This window comes from Typopeltis vanoorti, chromosome 6 (assembly GCF_054136105.1).
Source record: "Typopeltis vanoorti isolate ZY-2024b chromosome 6, IOZ_Tvanoo_1.0, whole genome shotgun sequence".
NCBI lineage: Eukaryota > Metazoa > Arthropoda > Arachnida > Uropygi > Thelyphonidae > Typopeltis > Typopeltis vanoorti.
Genome location: NC_143554.1, coordinates 37615861 through 37638439, shown reverse-complemented (window position 1 = coordinate 37638439; position 22579 = coordinate 37615861). Strand labels below are relative to the sequence as shown.

Below are 22579 nucleotides of genomic sequence, written 5' to 3'. Positions count from 1 at the left end.
AGAATGGATGATGCTTTATCTTGTTCCCAAACTTGGGCACTAACTACAACAAAGGCAAAAAAGCTCAAGTTTTCCAAAGTACAATGGAGAGGGGGTTTACTTGGAGTATCCAGATTAGACAGAATAAGGAACAAGGATGTAAGAGACCTAACAAAAATAAAAGATGCCATTGGGAGAGATAGGAAATCAAAATGGGACTGGGCAGGCCACTTGGCAAGATATCAAGATGATAGATGGTCAAAGGGAGCAAACAGAGTGGCTACTGAGAGAGGGAGTCAGAAAACCTGGAAGACAAAGAAAAAGATGACATCAAAAAATAGCTTGACATCACATGGACAAGAGTGGCCCAGGATAGGGGAGAGAGAGAGAGAGAGAGAGGGGGGGGAGAAGTTGGAGGAGGTCTTTGCCCTGAAGTGGGACATTTAACAACAACAACGACAATATATCATTGGTAGAAAAGATCAATTAATCTATTTTTGATCATCTTCAATTATTCACTAATACTAGAAAGAAATGCAAACAGTGTTGATGTTCTGAAGATCCGGCAAACTGCAGGTAGTTCCAACAGCATTAACATCTATTTACCCAGTGGGTAAATAGCTGATGCTGTTGGAACAGCTATTTACCCATTTACCCAATGATGGGGAAATCTGGCTTTCAATTAGTAAGTAATGGAAAACTTTGCATGTCTGGCAGAATGATGCCAACTGCTCTCGAAATAAAATGTACACTCCAATTTAATAAAAACTTAAATAAAATAAATAAAAGCAGAGATGCAAAGAAGAATGCAATTTCTGAAAAATAAGTGATGTTACAAAAATCTCGAGAAACACAAAGACCTGCTGACAGGTGTGATACTTACAGCTTCTTTTGGGTCATCAAAGCATTGTATGGCCATTCTATTCTTGGCTCAAATCACATACAAGCAATGGATAGATCAACCCTTTTCAAGGACTGTGCTTCAGTGCTCAATGGGGAGAACATTTTAAATATTTTGAAATACAAAGATGTGCTTGCTGAATATCAAACTGTCCTGATCCTTCAAAAAAGAAACTGATGAGTATTATGATAGCAATCAGGCCATCACTCTAATACTTGTCGGTTGCTGAGATCTCAGCTTTCATTCTTGCTGAGTACTTTCTCTTAGCACGAAAACTTTGCCTGAATCTCAGTGCAGTTTCAGAGCATCCCATAAAACAAGCGACACAATCTTCACTGTCAACTCCAAGAAAATGTCACAAACAAAATTTCTCACTTTTCAGCCTTGTTGATCTAACCAAAGCATTTGACTTTGTGAACCATGAAGTTCTCTGGAAAATTCTATTGAATACTGAATGTTTTCAGATGAGTTTTGGTGGACAACCAAAATCCATCTCTGTTTTGAGACTATTGCATAACAACATCTGAGCAAGTGTGATTGGTGTGTGTGACCTTCCAACCACTCTTGGACTTCACAACTGCAACCGTAATTCGAGGATAAGGTGGTTAGCCCTATGCCTCCCAAAATGAAGAACAACCAACCTTAACGGCAAACAGAACATCAATGTTCTGTGATTATTTTTAAAAATATGAAACTGCCTGACTCTAATGAGATACAATCATTAAAATATTAACTTGAAATTTATCTTGTTAATTTAAGTTTTAACTTAAATTCACAAGATACTTTTAACTATTCCTACAAAAAAAGTTCAAAGCTTAGAAATTATGATTAAAAAGGAAATAAGATTTTTTTTTTTTGAAGATTGAAAATAAGAGAAGAAAGTGAGGGGTGTGTGAGGGGGGGGGGGGGCTGCAGCTTGTATAATAGCGCTATCCAGCATAGAATATGAAAGGAGATTTTCTGCTGCTAATCAAATATGTTCCAAAATTAGAACCAGTTCACTCATTTTATTCAGACAGGTAGTGTGGATGCTTAAACCTAACTAAAATTTGTAATATTAATATGTATAAGTTTGTTTTTAGAATAACACTGTATTTTTAATTATTTTTGTCAGAACATTTATCACTATAATAACAACACAAATTCAGGTAATTCCTGTTTATTTTATTTTATTTTTTCCCGTCTAATTGTCATCAACATTTATTGAGAAAAATTTTTGTTTGTTTTTAGAATACCAATATCCCAGTTTCATTAGTTAAAAAAATACTGAAATACTGGTATTTAGATTTTTACTGATGCTGTGAGCCCTACTTGGCAGTCATTTGAAATGCACTAATGCAGCATTTGAGCAACATTTTAAAATAAATGAATAAATAAATAAATAATAACAGAACATCCAACTTTGGCTGTATGATTGAGTAAAACATGGACCACATAATGCAGGAAACTGAAAATACTTCCTTTGCAGAATTCTCAAGATTCAATGGAAGAAATGGTGCAATGAGGCCAAATGCACAAAGTAATGAGGTAATGATTATTCATCATCATCAATCTCGCAAGACTGATCATATCATCTATATGCCAGATAACTTTCCTCCAAAATAGATCTTTTTAGAAGGAGAGCAAAAGAATCACTTCAAGTATAATCGAGCTGAATATGAACAAAAATAACATTAACATAAACAACTGTTAAATTCTGAATGAAAAGACATTATAACTTTTAGTATTTCATTCAGGGTTTAAGATTTGACATTCCCATTCCAAAATGGCATATCAGAATAATTTTGTAGATATTTACTTATCCATGTATTTTATAAACTGTATAAAGAATTGTCAAGTTACTAAATTATATGATATGTTTTGTTAATTTCCTAAAATATAATTGTGAATTCTGTAAAATATTGTGCACAAAGGCAAGTGGAAATAATCAGCTTAGGAAGGAGATAGCCTGGAGCTATGTACGTGTGTTGGGCAGAAACTGTCGAGTCATCGGAAACTCGATGCCAGAGTACATATTGGCGCTAGTTGTTGCAAAGAAGTAAGCTGCCATGCGCAGTGAGCCAAGGTGACGCAGAAAGAATGAAGAAAGCGGGGAATATAAAAATAGTTGCAGCGACTTAAATGCTCTCTCTCTCTTAGATATCTCTCATCTAGTAGTCTCATCGTGTCGTGATCGGAGAAGTAGGAAGTCACTCGAAGGTCAGGAGGCCTTGTGGAAGCAGCCGTGAAGAACCAATGGTCATCGTGGAGCCAAGCATAGATGTGCTCCTGATCTAGCAAAGGTCGTATCGGTGAACCTCTAACCATGCCGAGCTGATTGACCAGCGAATCAACTCTATAGCTTCCTCAAGAGATGGGCCATCCCCAAGACTGATGCCAAATCGATTTGATGACACCTAAAGAGAACCAGACAAAAGAAAGTGCCATCAAGAAGCATGTGAGAAAGGCCAAGTATGACCAAGTCCCAGGTAAGAGAGACCTTTGTTAATTTTGAATAATTGTGCCCGAAGAATTTGTGTTTCTTGTAGAAAGAACTATCTAAGTTGAAGCTTTATAAGTGAAAGAACTTTAGAAATTATCTATAGGAATTAGACTCTTAAAGTGAAAATTGAAGGCCTATGTGAGACATTAGAAATGATATATTTAGTTGTGATTAATATGAGTTCCTTTAAGGAAAGAAATATGTGAAGGATTGTGTGTTTTTAAAATGAATTAATTGTTTTAAATTAATCCCTTACGTACAGTGGGAGGTATAGTGTAATCACCATATTTTCCAGTGTATAAGATGCACTTTTTTACCTTAAAAATGAATCTTAAAAATGGGGTGCATTTTATATAATGAAGGTAAAGATTGTTTTCTCTTTTCAAAGTCATACGCACTCCCTTTTATGTTCCAAGATCTTTGTAGGCAGTTAATGGTGCAATCAAATTGATGCGCGAGTTTCACGTGACTTCTAGCATGTCATTGGCTAAGAATGGGGAGTCCCTATTCAAGTTTCATAATATCTTATCCGAGTAATCAGTTACCGATGTTGATCGGTATTGAGTTGACGTGTTGAGATATTTTGTGTTCAGCTTGATATTTCCCCGTAGATTTTAGTGATGGAAAAAAATAGGCGACATTCATATACTTCAAGTTACAAATTGCAGGTTGTAAAATATGCGGAAGAACACGGGAATAGGGAAGCTGAAAGACATTTTGGACCTCCGCCTACAGAAAAAATGATTAGAACTTGGCGTGGTCAGAAGAAGATTTTGTACAATTTGCATAATGAAAAGTGCGCGGAATGTGGAAAAATTGCGAAGTGGCCAGAACTAGAGACCGAAGTTTTGAAATGGGTGCAAGGAAATCGGCAAAATGGCATTGCCATTTCAACAAAAATGATTCGTACACATGCAGTCAAAGTAGCCTGTAAGCGTTGTTTTGGTTTAGGTAAAGTTTAGGTTTTTTCCAGAAAATTGTATTAAATTTCTTGGGTGCATCTTATACATAGGAGCGTCTTATACACCGGAAAATACGGTAAGCTGAGAATTCTCAATTATTTGTGTAGTCAAAGTATGCTAGAAATAATTCTTTATCGTGTAATATTTGAACTTGACCAATTAAATGTTCTTTGTTAATTTAAACCATGGAAATGCCTGATTTCTTTCCATTGCACTGCTCATTCAAATGTGAACCAAGGCAGGGAGATATTTAAAGTAATATGGGCTACAACTGAAATGAATAGCAAAGTATAATTGAATAAGTGAATTGAGAGAATTAAGCAAGTGTTTAGATCATTATTATAGTATGCCAAGCTGGGGAATAATTTCTTGACATTACTCTGTCTAATTGTCTACAACACAGGGTGGCACAGTATAAAATAAATTTTCCTTGCATTCGAAAGAAAATTAACTCTAGCTTAAGATAAACAAATTGGTGCCCCACCCCATAAGGCAAGCCCTTACTGTTCAAACCACACGTGCTAGTTAATGATAGTGATTGAGCCAAATAGACACTCAGAGACTGCAATAAGTGTTAAATGTGTGTATGCTTAGTTAAAAGTAGAACATTTGAGTAAGAATGTAGTTTGAATAAATAGAAGATAAATAATAGAAAAAAAAAGAAGTAAAAATAAAAAATATAGGAATACTAGACAACTTAGAGGCTCAAGATTGTTCAAAATGGGGAAAGACATTTTACAAATTGTATCTACAGGTTCTCAGTATTTTGCAACTGTGAGGAAGGTCATCGAGACTGAGTAGAGAAAATAAGAAAAGAGCTACCTACATGAGTATATGCTATTTTCTTAATTTCTTTTCTATCGCTGCCTCCTGGAACCATGTCACCATTATGAAAGACATGTAGATTAGCCAACCTACAAATTCACTAGCAGATCAACATTTTGGAAGAAATTCATACTTTTTTGTGAGTGTGACGAATGAATGAATGAATGAATTAATAACATATAAAATTGAACTGCATCTATAAAATCAGGAACAAATGTGAACCCTGTGAAAAAGAAAATTAGACAGGGAGATGGAATATCATCCATACTATTCATGGGCAGCCTTAAAAAATATTTAACCTACATTACCATTTGCCAAAGAAGTTGTCAAAGAGCTAAATCATTATCCTTTTAGGTAATGTCCGAGACTAGAAACCTGTGCAAAAAATGTTTTTCATGTGCATATGGGCCGGCAAAAATTAGAGGGAATATTGTGCTAGAATATACAATGGTCACTATGTTAGTTCTGAAGGTTAGAACAGTTAATAATTTTCTAGTGTTACACTAGAAAATTATTAACTGTAATAAATTAGAATTTTTATTTTAACTATTCATGTTTTGCTAAATTAATTTTACTGTAAAAAGATAAAAAGGCTTAGCTACATTATATCAAATTTGATCAGCAAAAAAAACTTTTACTTTTTTTTAAAAATAAATAATTTTCATGGTTATCTCCTCACTAGTCTGCAATTATTCACCTCGTGAGCAGGAGGAAGGCAGATTTTTAAAAACACTGGTATTCGAATTAATACTGCATCAATATGAGAGGAAATTTATGTTTTTTATTATTATTTTTTTATTATTATTCCTCATTCTTTTAGCCCTAACTTCAGGAAATTAATGGACAGCCAGTCTCCAGCCTTAGCCTTCACCAATAGCTGAGCACATACCTAGTGAGGCATCTAGGTAAAGCAGACACTTGCTGCTATCAAAATATAGCAGCAAGTGTCTGCTTAACCTTGATGCCTCACTAGATAATAATATGAGCACTCATATTATTGTAATCTAGAAACTGTGGAAATTAGGGTTTTTTTCTTAGTGTGGAGTTAAAAATTGGAGTTTGTAGGAGAAAAATTCCACTTGCCTATTCAAGAGATTGACTAACTCAGAAATGGCTGAAAAAAAAAAAAAAATGGTGAAGGACAGAGTTACTGAAAAAAAATTCTCTAGTCAGTGACTGGAATTGAACTTAGAATGGGTTTTGTTCAGAAGATCTAGCATTAAGGTACCAGAAATATCAAAATATGTTTCTAAATATAAAATTTGATTCAGACAAAACTGAACTGTTGTACATATAAAAATGGAGACAACATGGAGTATTATATTATGCGCCATTTTATTCAAGTATCATAAACAACAAAGCCTCTCACTCTAAAACAAATCAGCATTATAAAAATAATCTACAGGCAACAAATGCTTAATCTTATTAAAATTCTTACCTCAGAGCATGAGCAGCATTATAAATTAATCTCCCTGAGTTATCTGGATGAAATGTAACATTATCTGGCTCAGTACTATTGTTGGGAAGATCAATATAACCATTTTCGACCAAACTATTATTTGCAAGAGTATATACCTACAAAAAGAAAGTATTAAACCACTACTACTTACATCTCCTATAAAATTTGCAAAAACTTTATAGAAGATGTAGGCATCTCATTGTCCTATTACTTCTGGTAGCCTAGACATGATAGGACAGTGAGAAAAATCCACATTTAAGCAAAAATTTTATTAGCAGAACATTCCAATCTCCTAGAAATGAGGATTAATAACATCACACAAAAATCAAATAATAATACTAGATTATAAAAAATGAAATTGTGCAGTGACTATTGTTCTGACAAACTGTCCTATTACTTCTGGACTACTCTGTTATAAATGTGTGCATGTGTGTGCAGACTAGTTTGGTTCAGTGCCAAAGTAGTCTGCATGTTCATGGCAGGTGCTATAAGCAAAATATGTCATTATCACTGGAAATGCTAAAATTATAAACAAAATCCTGGAATTAATTAAGTATATTATTTGGAAATTAAAACAGGTGTGAAATCATCTATTACAGTTTCAGACTAGCTTCATAAATAGAAATTTCACAGTGGCAACAACATCCACCACCTGAAGACATTCACAAACATTCATGCCCAAGGTGGCATATGAATCCATAGCATTACTGGTTGAAAAGTGGGGATACACTTTTTTTAAGTGTTCTCTTTAACCACAAATTGTTTAATGATGAGCAAGGTGACAGAGAATGAAAATGTGGCAGTTGCCCATAGCAGCTACCACAACTGCATGGATGAATGTTGTTTCTCTTTAGTAATAATATTTTTGGTTTACAGATCAAGTGTTGATCAATTTTATTAACTTAACCAACTAGTTTTGCCAAACTTTAACTGTTGACATCTTCAGGGCACTTACATATAGGCTGAAACAATCTCACAATTATGTGTAACTATAAAACTGACAAGAATAACTGTTAAAAAACTTATTAGAATAATTACAAATAAAATAGTATCGAACGTGCGTGAAACACGTATCGCGTGTACAAGATTAGCTAGCTGTTGCTAAGGAACTTTCTGTAGTTTGTATTGAAGTTCATTTCTTTTGTTTTTAAAGATTTGATTAGGGTTTTCCATATCTCTGGGAGTATTAGGCCTTGAAGAAATGTCCTTCTGTTGTTTTTGATATAGCCAATGTGCTCTTTTTGCCTGATTTCAAGGCTTCTCGAAGTCTGTCCGATGTAAATAGAGCCACACAAGCATGGAATATTATAAACTCCAGCATATTTATAGAAAGGGTGGTTGTCTTTTGGAGATCTTAGTAGTTTACGAATAGATTCTATTGGTTTAAATGTTACTCTTATTTTTGTGTAAGACAACCACCCTTTCTATAAATATGCTGGAGTTTATAATATTCCATGCTCGTGTGGCTCTATTTACATCGGACAGACTTTGAGAAGCCTTGAAATCAGGCAAAAAGAGCACATTGGCTATGTCAAAAACAACAGACAGGACATTTCTGGCCTATCGTCTCATTTCTCTACAACTAACCATGTCATTGAGTGGGACAAAAGTTGTTCCCCTTACTTAGAGGAAGATTATCATTCAAGAATTTTCAAAGCAGCAGCCAAAGTGGCCCGTTCTACTGTCAACCTTAACAGAAATCAAGGCCTAATACTCCCAGAGATATGGAAAACCCTAATCAAATCTTTAAAAACAAAAGAAATGAACTTTAATACAAACTACAGAAAGTTCCTTAGCAACAGCTAGCTAATCTTGTACATGCGATACGTGTTTCACGCACGTTCGATACTATTTTATTTGTAATTATTCTAGTCAGTTTTTACAGTTATTCTTGTCAGGCCCTGAAGACGCCAACAGTTAAAGTTTGGCGAAACTAGTTGGTTAAGTTAATAAAACTGATCAATACTTGATCTGTAAACCAAAAATATTATTACTAATTCTCAGGATCAAGAAAATAAGCCTTCATTGCGTTGTTTCTCTTTTTTTTTTCTCTTTGGGAAAGATAAATAAAGATATTAAGGACAGAAGAAGAAGGTATGAGGAATGGACTGAAGATAGAGAATTGAAAGATAGGAAGTTGAGAAGAGTTTTGCTGATGTGAAGGGAACAAGATGGAAAACAGGCAGTGAAAAAGTTTGGAGAACGAGAGAGCAGAAGCGAAAGAAAGTTGAGAAAGGCAGTTGTAAAATGGAGGCAGCAAACTATAGACCAGTTTATAATTCTTCTGTATCTGATTTTGGAAAAATTAGTAATAGCTTGATACAGAATTGGGCAGATATAAACAGCATTTATAGTGGTCAACATGGATTTTGTTACAGGGCACTTTTGCATTCATAAGTGGTTCCCATTCACAAAAGGTTAGTTAATTAATTGACCTAGAGCACATTTGTACTGTGGGTGGGCTAAGGATTTTTATTAACAATTTTATATATATATTTTTTAATATTTATTTTTACATACTTTGGAAATCCTTCTCCAGAGACCAAAAATAGAACTTTATCAAGCCAGTTTAGGCCTACAATAAGCGTGGAAGTGGTCTTACACTGGGTAATGAAATTCATCTCCCACCTAAAGACAATCACAAACATCCATTCCCATGGTGGAATTTGAACCTACGACCTGTTAGTTAGAGAGCGGGTATGCTAACCACTCAGCTAACAATAATCCTGTCATCTTTTATAATGAAGAGAGTAATGCATATATTGGAATTTTTCAGGTTCTGCAAAAACTTTTGAAAACTTCCCACATAAGTTGATATTTAAGTTGCAATTACTGGATTTCGATATCCAGTTATCAGATCAAACTGTCAATTGGCTAGTCACAAATATTAAAGAGTTCTATAAAGAGAGTAGTATCAAGAAGGAAAGTTACAGGGTGGTCCTATGAGTGTTAGGGCCATTAGCCTTTAACCTTTATGAAGATTTTCACAGATCAGTCATCAATGACACTGACTTTGATTAGAAAGACCTGGGTTTTAATCTTATCCATGACATGTGTTGAGAAGAATTCATGTTAGAGGTTTAATGGAATATTAACAGCACTGAGAAAGGATTAAAACTAATTTTAATACTTCCAATATTTCGTCTCCATCACAGAGAGACATCTTTGGGGATTACAAAAACTTTTTGTAATAACACACACAAATACAATACAAAGTGAAACTTTTTGTAGACAGGCTTATACGTTGGTTATGCATTACTAAATCACTCAAGAAATTGACAACGTAGATACGAATATGAATTAAATTACACTTTTATCGGAAATATTTATTAAAGTGTAATTTAATTTATATTCGTATCTACGTTGTCAATTCCTTAAGTGATTTAGTAACAAAGTGAAACTAAAGTCCTATCTAGGTGGTGCACCCTCTATGGGCATTAGCAGGTGGCCTGGGATGTAAAGAGGGATCTCTGATAATTAAAGTTTCCCAAATTTTGCGAAGTTTAATGCAACCGTATTTGTTTAAATTAGGTTGATTCCTGAGTGCAGATGCAGATTCAAAGAATAGTCTTTCTTTTTTGAATTTACTATGGTGGAACATGGTAGTTTTTTTCCAGGAGATCCTGTGGGATGTATTCAAAACATAGTCTGCAAGGCCAGATTGACCATAATCGTGTTTGCAGATGCAAGAACTGTGCTCTTCTAACCGGATGGATGCCGACCTGCCTGTTTGTCCGAAGTAGGCAAGTTTACAGGAACAAGGTACTCTATATACACCAGGCACTGAAAGAGGAGGGAGCAGTGGAGTAGATAAGGGTAGCAAGTTTACGGTGAGGCTTAAAAGCTGTATGGAGGTTGTACTTTTTTAATCATCTGGCTATTTATTTTGAAGTACCACGGAATGGTGATGGCATTTCTGAAGTCCTTCTAAAGAGATGGTCGGGGAATGGGGAAGGACTTGATTATTTTTTTAATTCTGTAGTCATTATAGCCATTGGAAAGGAAGGTGTTGTGTATGTGTTTGAGTTCAGTTGAAAGGGCAGTTTTACTGGAACAAAGATTGTGGGCTCTATTGGTCAGAGTTTTAATAATGCCATATTGCTGGGAGGGGTGGTGGTGGTGGGAGAGTTTGTGAATGTATCTGCCTGTATGAGTAGGTTTTCTATATACAGAGAAAGAAAGGTTATCAGTTACCAAGGTGTCTAGGAAGGGTAAACTATTGTTATTTTCCTTTTCCATCGTAAACTGGATTCTTGGATGTAGACTATTGAGGTGAAGGAAGGAATGAAACAGAGAACACATCATCTACATATCTTAGCCAGATAGAAGGTTTTAGAGGGGGGGGGGGCTCGTTTTTCAAAATTTTCCATGTAATAATTGGCAAAAGGAGGTGAGGGGGGAGGGGGAACCCATAGCAGTTCCCTCTATCTGTTTGTAGATTTTTTTCTTCCAAGAGAAATAACCAGAGTTGATGGCAAACGAAAAGAGCTCTAAGATATCAGAAGGAAAAACGTTTTTTAAGAGTGTTAAGGTGTCAATTAGGGGAATATTTATAAATAAAGAGATGATGTCAAAGCTTACCAATATATCTGTATTACTTAAAGTAAGATTTTCAATTAAGTTTTTAAAATGGGTGGAGTTTTTTACATAAGATGAGGTAAGACCAGTGAGGGGGGGGTCAAAGAGTTAGCTAGCTGCTTTGATAATTTGTAGCATTGGTGGCATCTACTATTGGTCTTAGGGGAGAATTAGGTTTGTGGATTTTGGGTAGCTGTATATCCAGGGGGGGACAAAAACTTTTTGAATCTGCATCTGCACTCAGGAATCAACCTAATTTAAACAAATACGGTTGCATTAAACTTCCCAAAATTTGGGAAACTTTAATTATCAGAGATCTCTCTTTACATCCCAGGTCACCTGCAAATGCCATAGAGGGTGCACCACCTAGATAGAACTTTAGTTTCACTTTGTATTGTATTTGTATGTGTGTGTGTTGTTACAAAAAGTTTTTGTAATCCCCGAAGATGTCTCTGTGACAGAGACGAAATATTGGAAGTATTAAAATTAGTTTTAATCCTTTCTCAGTGCTGTTATTAATTCCATTAAACCTCTAACATGAATTATCTATGACATAAAGAATCTTTACTGGGCAAAGATATAAACAATGAGATATTTCCTTACACACACTGATGTGCTATAGATTCAGGAAACCTTAGGAACAAATAAAATGACATTATAACCATTAGTAATACAGCATAGTGGTTAAATGGTAATAACTGGTTTAATAAGTAATATTTATTTCATTAGCATATGATGATACAACAAATAACTTGGAAGCAGTACAAGGTAGTAATGGTGAATCAGAGAACGAGAAGTTTTTTTTTTTTTTTTTTTTTTGCATAGAGAGTGCATGGTAGTTAACAATATTGTAATCAGATAGATATTAAATTACAAATTAGTTTCTGTGGTTTAGCAGTTCTGTGGGAATTTTTCGGTATTGAGACCATATTGCTGGCCTGGCTGGCTGAGTGATTAGCATATCCGCTCTCCAGCCAAAAGGCTGTGGATTTGAATACCATCATGGGCTTTCTGCTATTCAGTCAGACAAGGTTTGCATCAAGAGAACAGAAACAGTTATCAGATATGAAAAGGAACAGAAGCTAGCAAGAAGTTCCTATTCCTAAAGACTTCCACTGAGGAATGTTTGTGATTGTGAAAATACTAGTGGTAGTGGTAGATGGCATTGGTGTAGATGATGAAGGTAGTTGTAGTTGGTGGATTGAATGGTACAGAGAGTTTGGAGTAGGTGCCCCTCCCTCAATGAGTCTTTGAATTCCCTGGCCTTGTAAAGTATTGCATTCAGTATTGCAATTGTCTTTTGAGTTATATCGCAATCTTTGCTACATGGCCCTTGAAATTCAACTTCCTATCTACTAACACTCCAAGATCCCTAGCCTCACCAGTTTCTTCTAGCAAAATCCCACCAATATAACACAACAATTGGATATCTAATTATGCTGAAGTGAATGACTTTACATTTACTGACATTGAATTGACATCCATTTTCTCATGTCCACAATTCTAGTCCGTATTCAAATCATTCTGCAAGTACTGCATATCAGCAACATTCCTGATTACCCTACCTATCTTAGCATCATCAGCAAATAGCTCTATGTTGTTTGTTAAATCCTTCCCAATATCATTAATGTACAGATTGAATAACAGTGGACTAAGCACTGATCCTTGTGGTACACCACTACTTACCTTAAATCTTACAAACTCACATCCCCCGTATACTACTTTTTGATATCTGTCAGGCAGCCATCCTTTTATCCACACTAATATTCTATAACCCAAACCCATATTCTACAATTTATACAACAGTCTACCATGCTGTATTTTGTCAAAAGCCTTAGCAAAATCCAAAAGTGTATCTGTTTCCCCTTGGCTAGTTCAATGGTAACATTGTTATAGAATGTGAGCAAGTTGCTAAAACATGACCTACCCATAGTAAATCCATGTTGCTCATTGCAAAGTAGAGATTCACTGTCAACCCATTTCTGAATGCGAGCCCTAACCAACTTTTCCAAAATCTTCACCACCACTCCTGAGATACTAACTGGTCAATAGTTTGATACATCGGTCTTTGCACCACCTTTGCGCAATGGAATTACCATACATTCTTTCCATTCCTGCAGAATCTTCCCTGTTCTGCATCTCATAATAAACAGCCTGGTCAAAGGAAAAGCTAGTTCAGGCAAACACTCTTTTAGTACATGTGCTGATATTCCATCAGTCCCTATTGCTGAATTCTTTTCATATTCAGACTTTTTGCTTTCCGCACAACACTTGTGACTATTCTAACCTGCTGCTTATAACGTTTGTAAATGCACACCTTATGCACACAGTATTCCTTCCACATCGTCCTTTTCTTACGAATCTCTTGTTTAATAAGACTACACATCCATTTGACTCCTAGCCTATTTATTTTTCAATCTCTCAGGACACATTCTGATATAGCATCATTTAAGTATTGTTTAAATGCGCCCCATGCACTGTCATATTCTTCCCATCCAGCAACTGAGACCATTCCACTGAACTCAGTATACTTCTCAGTTGGTCATAATTTCCTGCTTTGTAGTTAAGCTTGTAACCTCTTCTGAACGGAAACATTCATAAACTTAGTCACTTCCCAAGTGAGCACCAAATGACCACTGTCACTAACAGGAGGCAGAATAGTTGCATCTTTAACTGAAATGCCCTCTGACACTATAATCAAATCTAACACTCTTTGACCTTGAGTTCCTTCTGTCACATGCTGGTTGAGGAAGTTGTCCTGTAACAGCTCAATAAATGCATTTTCATTCTTCTGATGAGATTGTACTGCTACCCAATCAATATTTGGATAATTAAAATCTCCCATTATGATTACTCTTTTCATGCTCATCTTTTCTATTTGGTGATGCATTTCTTCATCACTAGCAACCGATCCACCAGGTTTGTAACAACACCCCACTATGTAATTGATCTTGTTAGATTCCACCTCACACCAGATGGCTTCGAACTCACTGCCACATGAAATACTGTTAGTAGTAGCACTACAATCATAGGTCTCAAATTATAATTAACGGTTGTGAAGGTATCAAAAACATCTAATATGTGTAATTAATTGTCAATAGGCTTTTGTTGTGTAAAAGTTTTATGTACCAGTATCCCTGATGATGTAAGTCTTACGGCTTACGAAACTTGTCAGGTTTTAATTGCTTATTTTTATTAAACTCTTTAGTTATATTATAACATGGTCTCAATACCAAAAACTTCCCATAGATATTAAATTATTTTCAGAGTGATGCAAAAATCCAAGGAGGGAGTTTCCCTGCTGCCCCCCCCCAGCGCGCGCGCACACACACACACACACCATGTGGACAGCCTTTGCCACTTGCATCTTTCTCTCTTACAGTCAGTTCAAATTTCTTAAGTACATCACAGAAGTGAAGGCCTTACCCAGAGCTCAGTGGAACCATCAACACTCAGATGCTTTAAAGAATATGTGGTCGGTGCTGCTATTGCATTTATGAGAGTTACTTTATGAAATCTATGACTCTTGAATTTGCAGCAAAAATGAGTTCTGAAAAATCCTCTCTCAATTTCTTAAATGATCCAAATTTTAACTCATTCATTCCTAGTTATCCCAACTCAACATCAGCAGAGATCAAGATTTGCACCATAAACATAAGATGCTTCAATGGAAAAGACACAAAAATATCAGAAGAATTGGATAAGTACCAGACTGACAAAACAGGTGTTACTAAAATGACAAAAACAGGTGAGATTTTTCAGAACAACAAATACAAGAGGTTACAGTCAGACAATAATGATCAAAGAAAAGAAGGGATAGTTATTCAACACTAAATACGAGAATAATCTTCTTGAATGGCAGGCAATAGCAAGTACTGAATTGGGCAAATATCAGAATGGGGAACTGAACAATAACGTATTTGTGCATATAGTCCAACAAAAGGTTCTACTAAGAAAGAAGAGGAATTTTTTGAGGCATTGAAGAAGGCAGGTGACACAAAGAAAATGGAATAGTTGGTCCATGTTGGAGATCAAAAAAGCAGAGCAGGCAATGATAACCAGACATACAGATATGTTTTGGGAAAATCTGGAGAAAAGAGCAAGGCTAATAGTAATGGTAAATGTCTGATAGATTTCTGTTCAGGACATGAACTAGTTATTACTAATACCATGTTCCAACATAAAGATGTGCACAAATTCACATGGAGAGAAGATACAAGAAATAAGAAAAGTCTCACTGACTATGTTATTGTTGATGGTGGTAAAGAGTATACTAGGCACTCCAGAAGCTATTTTATATTCACCCACCCAGCTACTAATCCTATATAAATCCCAAATCTGCCCATCCTTAAAGTACCGTTCACACATTTGGGGCAGTGCACCAAAAACCTCCCTAAAATTTGTTGATGCTGTCCTGAGGAGAGCAATTTGGCTCATCTGTGAGACAAACTGCTCTCCTCTGGACAGCAATCTCCACAGGCTCATTTCAACTTCAATCTCACAGATGCAATGTTTTAGCTCTGTATCTTTTCTACAGGTACTTCTATGGTCATTGCTCCAGTGAATAGTCAAACATCATCCCTCAACACTGCTGAACCTGTTAAAACAGCAGTTGGCCAACATCCATTTTCAGTACAGCTGCAAACACATTGAACCTGCTTCTCCCTTCCTCATTTATGTCATCTACCTCTTTCCTCTGGAACAGTCTCCCTCAACTTGAGCAACTTCAACCTCCAGCTCTTTAAGAAAAATATCAATAGATTTCTCCTTTCTAAATCCTTTGAACTCCCTACATGGTACCAATGAGGTACAGGAGGTACGAGAACCAATGTCCTATAGGTTCTCGTACCTCCTGTGTGTAGGATAAATATTAAATAATAAAAAAAATGATGGAAGTGATCACCATTTAGTTTTGAGCAAGATGAAACTAAATATTATATTGAAAAGAAAAACATGTAAGGAAGTTCTAAAATGAATCAATTTTGAGCAGCTTTCAGAGGTGCTCAACTTTGATTTCTTTGTATATAAGTACCAATAATATTTGCATTTGACTCAAATATACAGATATTATTGAAGAAGGAATGAAAGAATTTAAAAACAGGAACCAAACGTTTGAGATTCAGTGACAAATCCTGAAAGGAAACTTGACTAATTCAGCCTGAGAGATGTGCTGTGAGGTTGTCTGCAATAGAAAAACCAGAACTCCATGGTAAACTCAGGAAGTTAAATAGGCAGTCAAGGAAAACAAGAAAGCATACTAAAAGTTTCTGGCAAGCCTTGAGAATTTCTCTACTGAGTGTTCCTGGTAAGGTTTATGCAAGTGTTATGTTCTACTTTTGTGTCGTCTAGTGTGCTGTGTGACTATGTGACTGCCTTATTGTTATATCTCTAACTGTCTTTACTTTAACTTTACAGTTAACATTAATTTTTGTATCACTTAATATCAGATATTCGATTGCCGACAAATTTGTATTGATTAAAGACTGCGCCAGCCGGCAACTAAACTCTGATACAATATCCAAGAGTTCTTAAAGAAAATGTAGGGATCATGAGGCATGCAATCGTGGTCCCGATTCTTATATCACTATTGGTTTCCCCCTTAATGCACGGCATGTAAATTTTCAAACGGTAGCTCAATCCTCAGAAAGCATGACAAACTCATTTGATTGTATATAAAGAAACACATTTATTATGGCACACAGACAAGTATACATGTTAATCAAATCCTTAATCTTAAAAGAGTCTGGGTTCCCTATACTTAATTAATCACATCCAAAACTTCAATATTATAGTCCCTTACTTGACACAAATTTCTCACTTCTATACGTAACATCTATTCTCAGACTCTTATATTATAACTAAGTTACCTAATATTATCACACATGTAATATTGCATATATACTAAAGACAACTCAATAATTCTGACATGAACTTCTCTAGGGTAATACTTCTTATTCTTACTTAATCCTCCCTCCAAAATTTTAGCTGACATTTAATTACATTCTGACCATATGACATTACTGTTCCTAAATTACACAAACAGTTCAGACCTCGACCTCCTATTCGCCTGGGGCCTAATATGCTTTCTTCTCAACCGCAGACAAAAGTGTCCAAATCGCTGACTGTTCTTATAGCACTACACGGAAGTTGTATTCTTCCTTAACTTCTGCTTCCTTATTCCACAGTTACTTTAATCCAACATTTAACATAAGAAAATCTTAGGCTTACCGTTCTTGCCTTGAACTGGATACTCTGGTCTGCTTACAGTATCTCCTCTGATGGTGGCCTTGCTATTCCTTTGTTTCCATATGAACCGAAAACACTCGTACACAGATTTGAACACTGACGTTGATTTCATCAGTGGCTCTTTCTTCTTATGGATCTGAATACATTGTAGTTGCAACCTTGGCCCACGCAGCATACATAGCAAGAGGGGATTCTTGCTACATGTGGCGGCAAGCTCTACACAGCTCTCCGACAGGAAACTAGGTGCCGACGAAATCCGGAGACAAGAGACAAGAGAAAAAGAGAGTGATTCGAATCCCCGCCGAAACCTTTATACCTCAAAACAGCTCCCTCACTCGGCGGTGTCGTCACGCATACAGTGACTGCCGATTGGACGCCGTGGCCACGGACTGTTTTTACATGGCTTAAAACATGCTCTAGCTTATACATATTTACTTGGCAATTTATACATGATTTTACATTCTAATTCATTTACAACTATTCTCTATTAAACTCATGGGTTATTTTAACACTGTTCAGAGCTTACACACTTGGATATTTACATGTTCTTGGGACATTAGTCGGTACATTTCCCATCCGGAGGCATAAGCATGTCCTTATCCACTCCTTCTGAGATAACTTAATGTTGGGTGCGAAAAAAAAAGGCAACTCATCATTTTTTTTTTTTCCGACACAACGGCAAGTATACTTGAGAAAAGGGTAAGAAAAATTATGGAAGAGAAGCCTGGAGAAGAACAAGCCAGGTTCAGGCAAAATAGAGGTTGTAAGGATCAGATTTTGACTTTAAGGCAAATAGTTGAGAAGTGAAGACAATATAACAATGATCTGTATCTAAATTTTGTAGATCTGGAAAAGGTATACAAAATGGTACCAAGTGATGTGTGAAAGAAGTACCCGATTGTTGAACTAATGATGTAAGCAACATGAGAGTTGCAAAAGTCAATAATAGCAAATGTACAAATGTGGTGAAAGGTATCACAGAGTGTAGTAAGACAAAAGAAGATGTAAAGGAGTGAAATGGTAGAATAATGAATCAAGAATGGTAAGGAAGCTAGTGATAAAAGATATGAACACGAGTGAGGAATATTAGAAAAGAACTGATAAGGTTGAGGAATGAATTGAGGCATGTGCAGAGTGAAACAGAATATTTAGAGAGGAGACTAGTAGATGGAGGTGCAAGAAGGAAGGTGGCAATGGCAGATGAGTCAAAGGTGAATAATTGTAAAGGAATGGTGGAAAGCTATGCAGTACTGTCTGGAAACTCTATGGTAAAAGATGTGAAAATAGAGGAGGTGTAAAAAGTATGTCTGAGAGGAGCAACGAAAAAAGTTTGTACATCTGTGGTACTAATTGTAAGATAGATGTATAATTTTCATGGATGGGATTCACATAAAAAATAAATAAATAAAATGAAATAAAAAAATAAACAATAAAACTTGAATTTTATGTGAATTCCATCCACAGAAGGTTGTAATATATTCATTAGTACTATGGATGGGCTAATGGATGAGATAATCCAGAAACAATGCTCTAAAGACCAACATAGAAATTTTTCAATATACATTCGGCTGCTAATATGCATAATGTTGGTCTTGTACCAGGTAATGAAATTCATCTACCACCTAGAGACATTTGCCAACATCAATTTCCACAGTGCAATTTGAACCCACTGACTTGAGAGCAGTGATGCTATCCACTCAGCCAATGGATAGCAATGAAAAGAGAAAACAGAATGATGCAAACCAAGTATATGTAAAGTAAATAAAAACCTTCTGAATAAATAAATTTGAAAAAAAAAATGTACGCGCTGCTAAATCACTCGATTTCATTATTTTTTTCCTCCTAAAAAAAAAAAAAAAGTCCAACATAAAACAAAGAATTCTTGAGCATATTGAATCAAAATATCTTATTATAACAGTCTTTTTTTATGAAAAGCATTTTGATTTTTACTGCAGTGTATGATAACGGTCATCAATATTTTCTTTTGTATATCCTTAAGTGGTGTATCAGATATTATGATAGTCTAAATCAATGAATATACCATAACTACTTTCATCAGTAAGTAGTTATGGTATAGTTATTCCAAATTGGTAACTGGTCTATTATATGCAGGTCTGTAGTTTGATTATCTTATCATATTCTAGAGCACTCCAAACTATTAGAACCACCTACCTAAATTTGGTCTTCCTGGTTCTCCCCACATATCAATTTTACTTCAAACATCTGTTTTGCTACTCTCTCATTCTGTTCAGGTGATACCACTGTAACAGATTTTTCCACTAGGCTTGAAAGCATATTTTATAATGAATTATATACTTGTTGGCATCCATACTTTTAATGCATATTTTATGGTGATGAAAACAAGAATATAATTTCTTATTAAGTAATCATATACCAGGGGCGGGCAAACTGCAGCTCACGAGCTACATGCAGCTCCCAAAGCTACTATGTACAGCTCCCAAGACAATATTGGTTTTCATTGCCATTTTTTCTAAACTTTTATATTAATAATCTATGGTAGTATAGTATGTACCAATATTAGAATGTTTTAAATGCTTTAAAGATAAGTAAAAAACATATATTTTGAAACTTTACATTTTTAGCTTTTAAACAGTACCAGTCAAAAGGGTTGTTAATGTGGATTTTATTATCGTATTTGGTTGATAAAAAGTGTTTTGACATTTTATTGGCTGTGTTGCTCCTGCCAAAATTAGTTCCAAAAGTGACTACTATGATCGCTGCATTACCCACCGCCTCTGTTGCCTGGACTCTGCATCATCACTCTTCATGCAGTATACACATTATGCGCTTGTGGCGGTAGCAAAACATAACTAGTGAATTTTAGTGTAGATAAGTACTTTTCTGATTAATAAATAATTAAGATTGATTTTAGTGAAAGTTATAAAACCCTTGTTTAAAATGACTGAGCAACAGAAGAGTATAAAACGGAAATACGAACAACTGAAACAATAAGTGTTGTTTCAGTAAACTAAGCAAACTTAGAAACACTATGATTTTGAGAATAGGTTTGAGAAACTAAAAAAGTAAAAGCCATGTTTTGAATTTCTTGTGAATCCTTTTGTGATTGATGTCATCAATGATGGATGTCCTGTTGTTGCACCTTTTACTGCGAATGTTGCTTCAATAGAGACAGAGCTTATTGAGCTGCAGGAAGATGTGGGTTTGAAGCTAGTACATAAAAGCTCTTCTGTAACTGACTTTTGGAAACAAATCCCAGAAACAAAGTATCCCAATCTTCAAAAAACTGGCTTCCGACTATTCTCTGTTTTTGGAACAGCTTACTGCTGTGAATTTCTCTTCTCTGTAATGAAATTTGTGAAGTCAAAACATTGTGCTATCCTCACTAACAGCCACCTCACCGAGCTTCTTAAAACTTCTTAAAAGCTCTTCTGTAACTGACTTTTGGAAACAAATCCCAGAAACAAAGTATCCCAATCTTCAAAAAACTGGCTTCCGACTATTCTCTGTTTTTGGAACAGCTTACTGCTGTGAATTTCTCTTCTCTGTAATGAAATTTGTGAAGTCAAAACATTGTGCTATCCTCACTAACAGCCACCTCACCGAGCTTCTTAAAACAGCTTTGACATCCTACCAGTCAGATTTTAAACTATTAACTGCATAAATGAAGAATCAAAGCAATCAACAAGTAGAGATTAACATATTCTTCTTTGGTGAGTAGGACTACTATATAGTTGTATTTTTTATTATTTATAAATACAATTTTAAAATAATATTTTCTGTGGCTCTTATTACCGAAGAACTTGCCCACTCCTGTCATATACCTTCCAACCCAGAAAAAAATTGTTACATCTACCATATAGTGACACATCTACAACTACTTACAACTTCTGTAATCAAGACAACTCAATATCTCTACAGATATAGCTCCAACTAATAGGACCCCTATTAAGTCATCCAGATTTAAAAAAAAACAAAAAAAAAACTAGTTTGTCTAGGTAACAAATGTGTTGAATGGTGCCAGAGCTTATCTCTAAGATGCCAACATTTTTTATAATGTTTTTATTTTATATGAATTTTAATGTGAAATTTGCAAACGTATTCTGGGTCAGTTAATTTGATGTTAGGGTGACCCTCACCTAGAGATAAAAACATTTTACATAAAAGCACAATCGAATGAAGTGGTGGAGGTTGATGTGCATGATTTGAAGGACTATTGGGAGTGGCAGACCCACTAGTCTGAGTCACACTGTGTTGAATGAGGTGAGTAGTCATCAAGCATCATATGTCATCTCAGCAGCCGTCTCCTTTCTTTCATAGAAGATTTCAAGTGTTCCCAAACAGCAGAAGTGGCAGAAAGAAGCAAGAGAGGTCCTCGTCTACTCCTTAATCTGGAAAGGTGGAATTAATGCAGAAATCATACATTATACATAATCCTTTCATTCATAGTTACACAGTGATCACCATTCCTTATTAAAAATTATGGAAACAACTACCATGTTATAATAAAACTTGTTTAATATAAACCAAAATAATCACTCGTTTCGATCTTCATATCAAGGTCATCATCTGGAGTATACACATATATACAAAGAAACAAGCTATACTATAATGTACATGGTATGCTAAAGTCACAGTAATTTGGTGAACCATTAAAACTGCCTAGTTTTCACCTCTGGTGAGGGGGGGGGGACTTACTACATCAAAGCTAGAGTCATGTTATTATCTATCTGGTTACAAATAATTAAGAGATATATTAAGCTAGAGAGCAACAGGCTCTCACATAATTTCTCAAATAAATTAAAACAAAACAGTATAGATGGTGGCCAATAAGAACTGAAATTATTGCTTCGAGTTCTAAAGTAAGGGTTTGCTGGAAAAAGTGAACTTAAGTGGGCTGAATGTATACCAGCTGGAGATTTTTACGCAACCGTTATTATTAAGATGAGGATGGTTGATCAAAATTTCACAGGTTTCTTTAAATTTGCATTCATACCAGGTTTTTGCATGATGTAAAGAACAAGTACCTTTCCAATCAATTTGGTGTAGGGTGTTAAGAGTGTGATCTGAGATGATTGCTTTACCAAAATTTAATGTGTCGTATTTTTGTTATTTTTTTTATGGATAGGAATTGGGCAGCCAGTTTTACCAATGTAAGGTAAGTCACA

The 22579-nt window shown here is 35.4% G+C and overlaps 1 protein-coding gene across 3 annotated transcripts in view; it reads right to left on the bottom strand.

The window, feature by feature from the left end:
- Positions 1-22579, bottom strand: part of LOC150105386 (DDB1- and CUL4-associated factor 17-like) — a 276136-nt gene that overhangs the window by 113520 nt on the left and 140037 nt on the right. For all 3 annotated transcript variants that reach the window (XM_090394758.1, XM_090394760.1, XM_090394759.1), the window contains one exon: positions 6588-6724. In XM_090394758.1, the coding sequence (XP_090250884.1) occupies positions 6588-6724 (137 nt within the window). The remainder of the gene's footprint in view (positions 1-6587; positions 6725-22579) is intronic.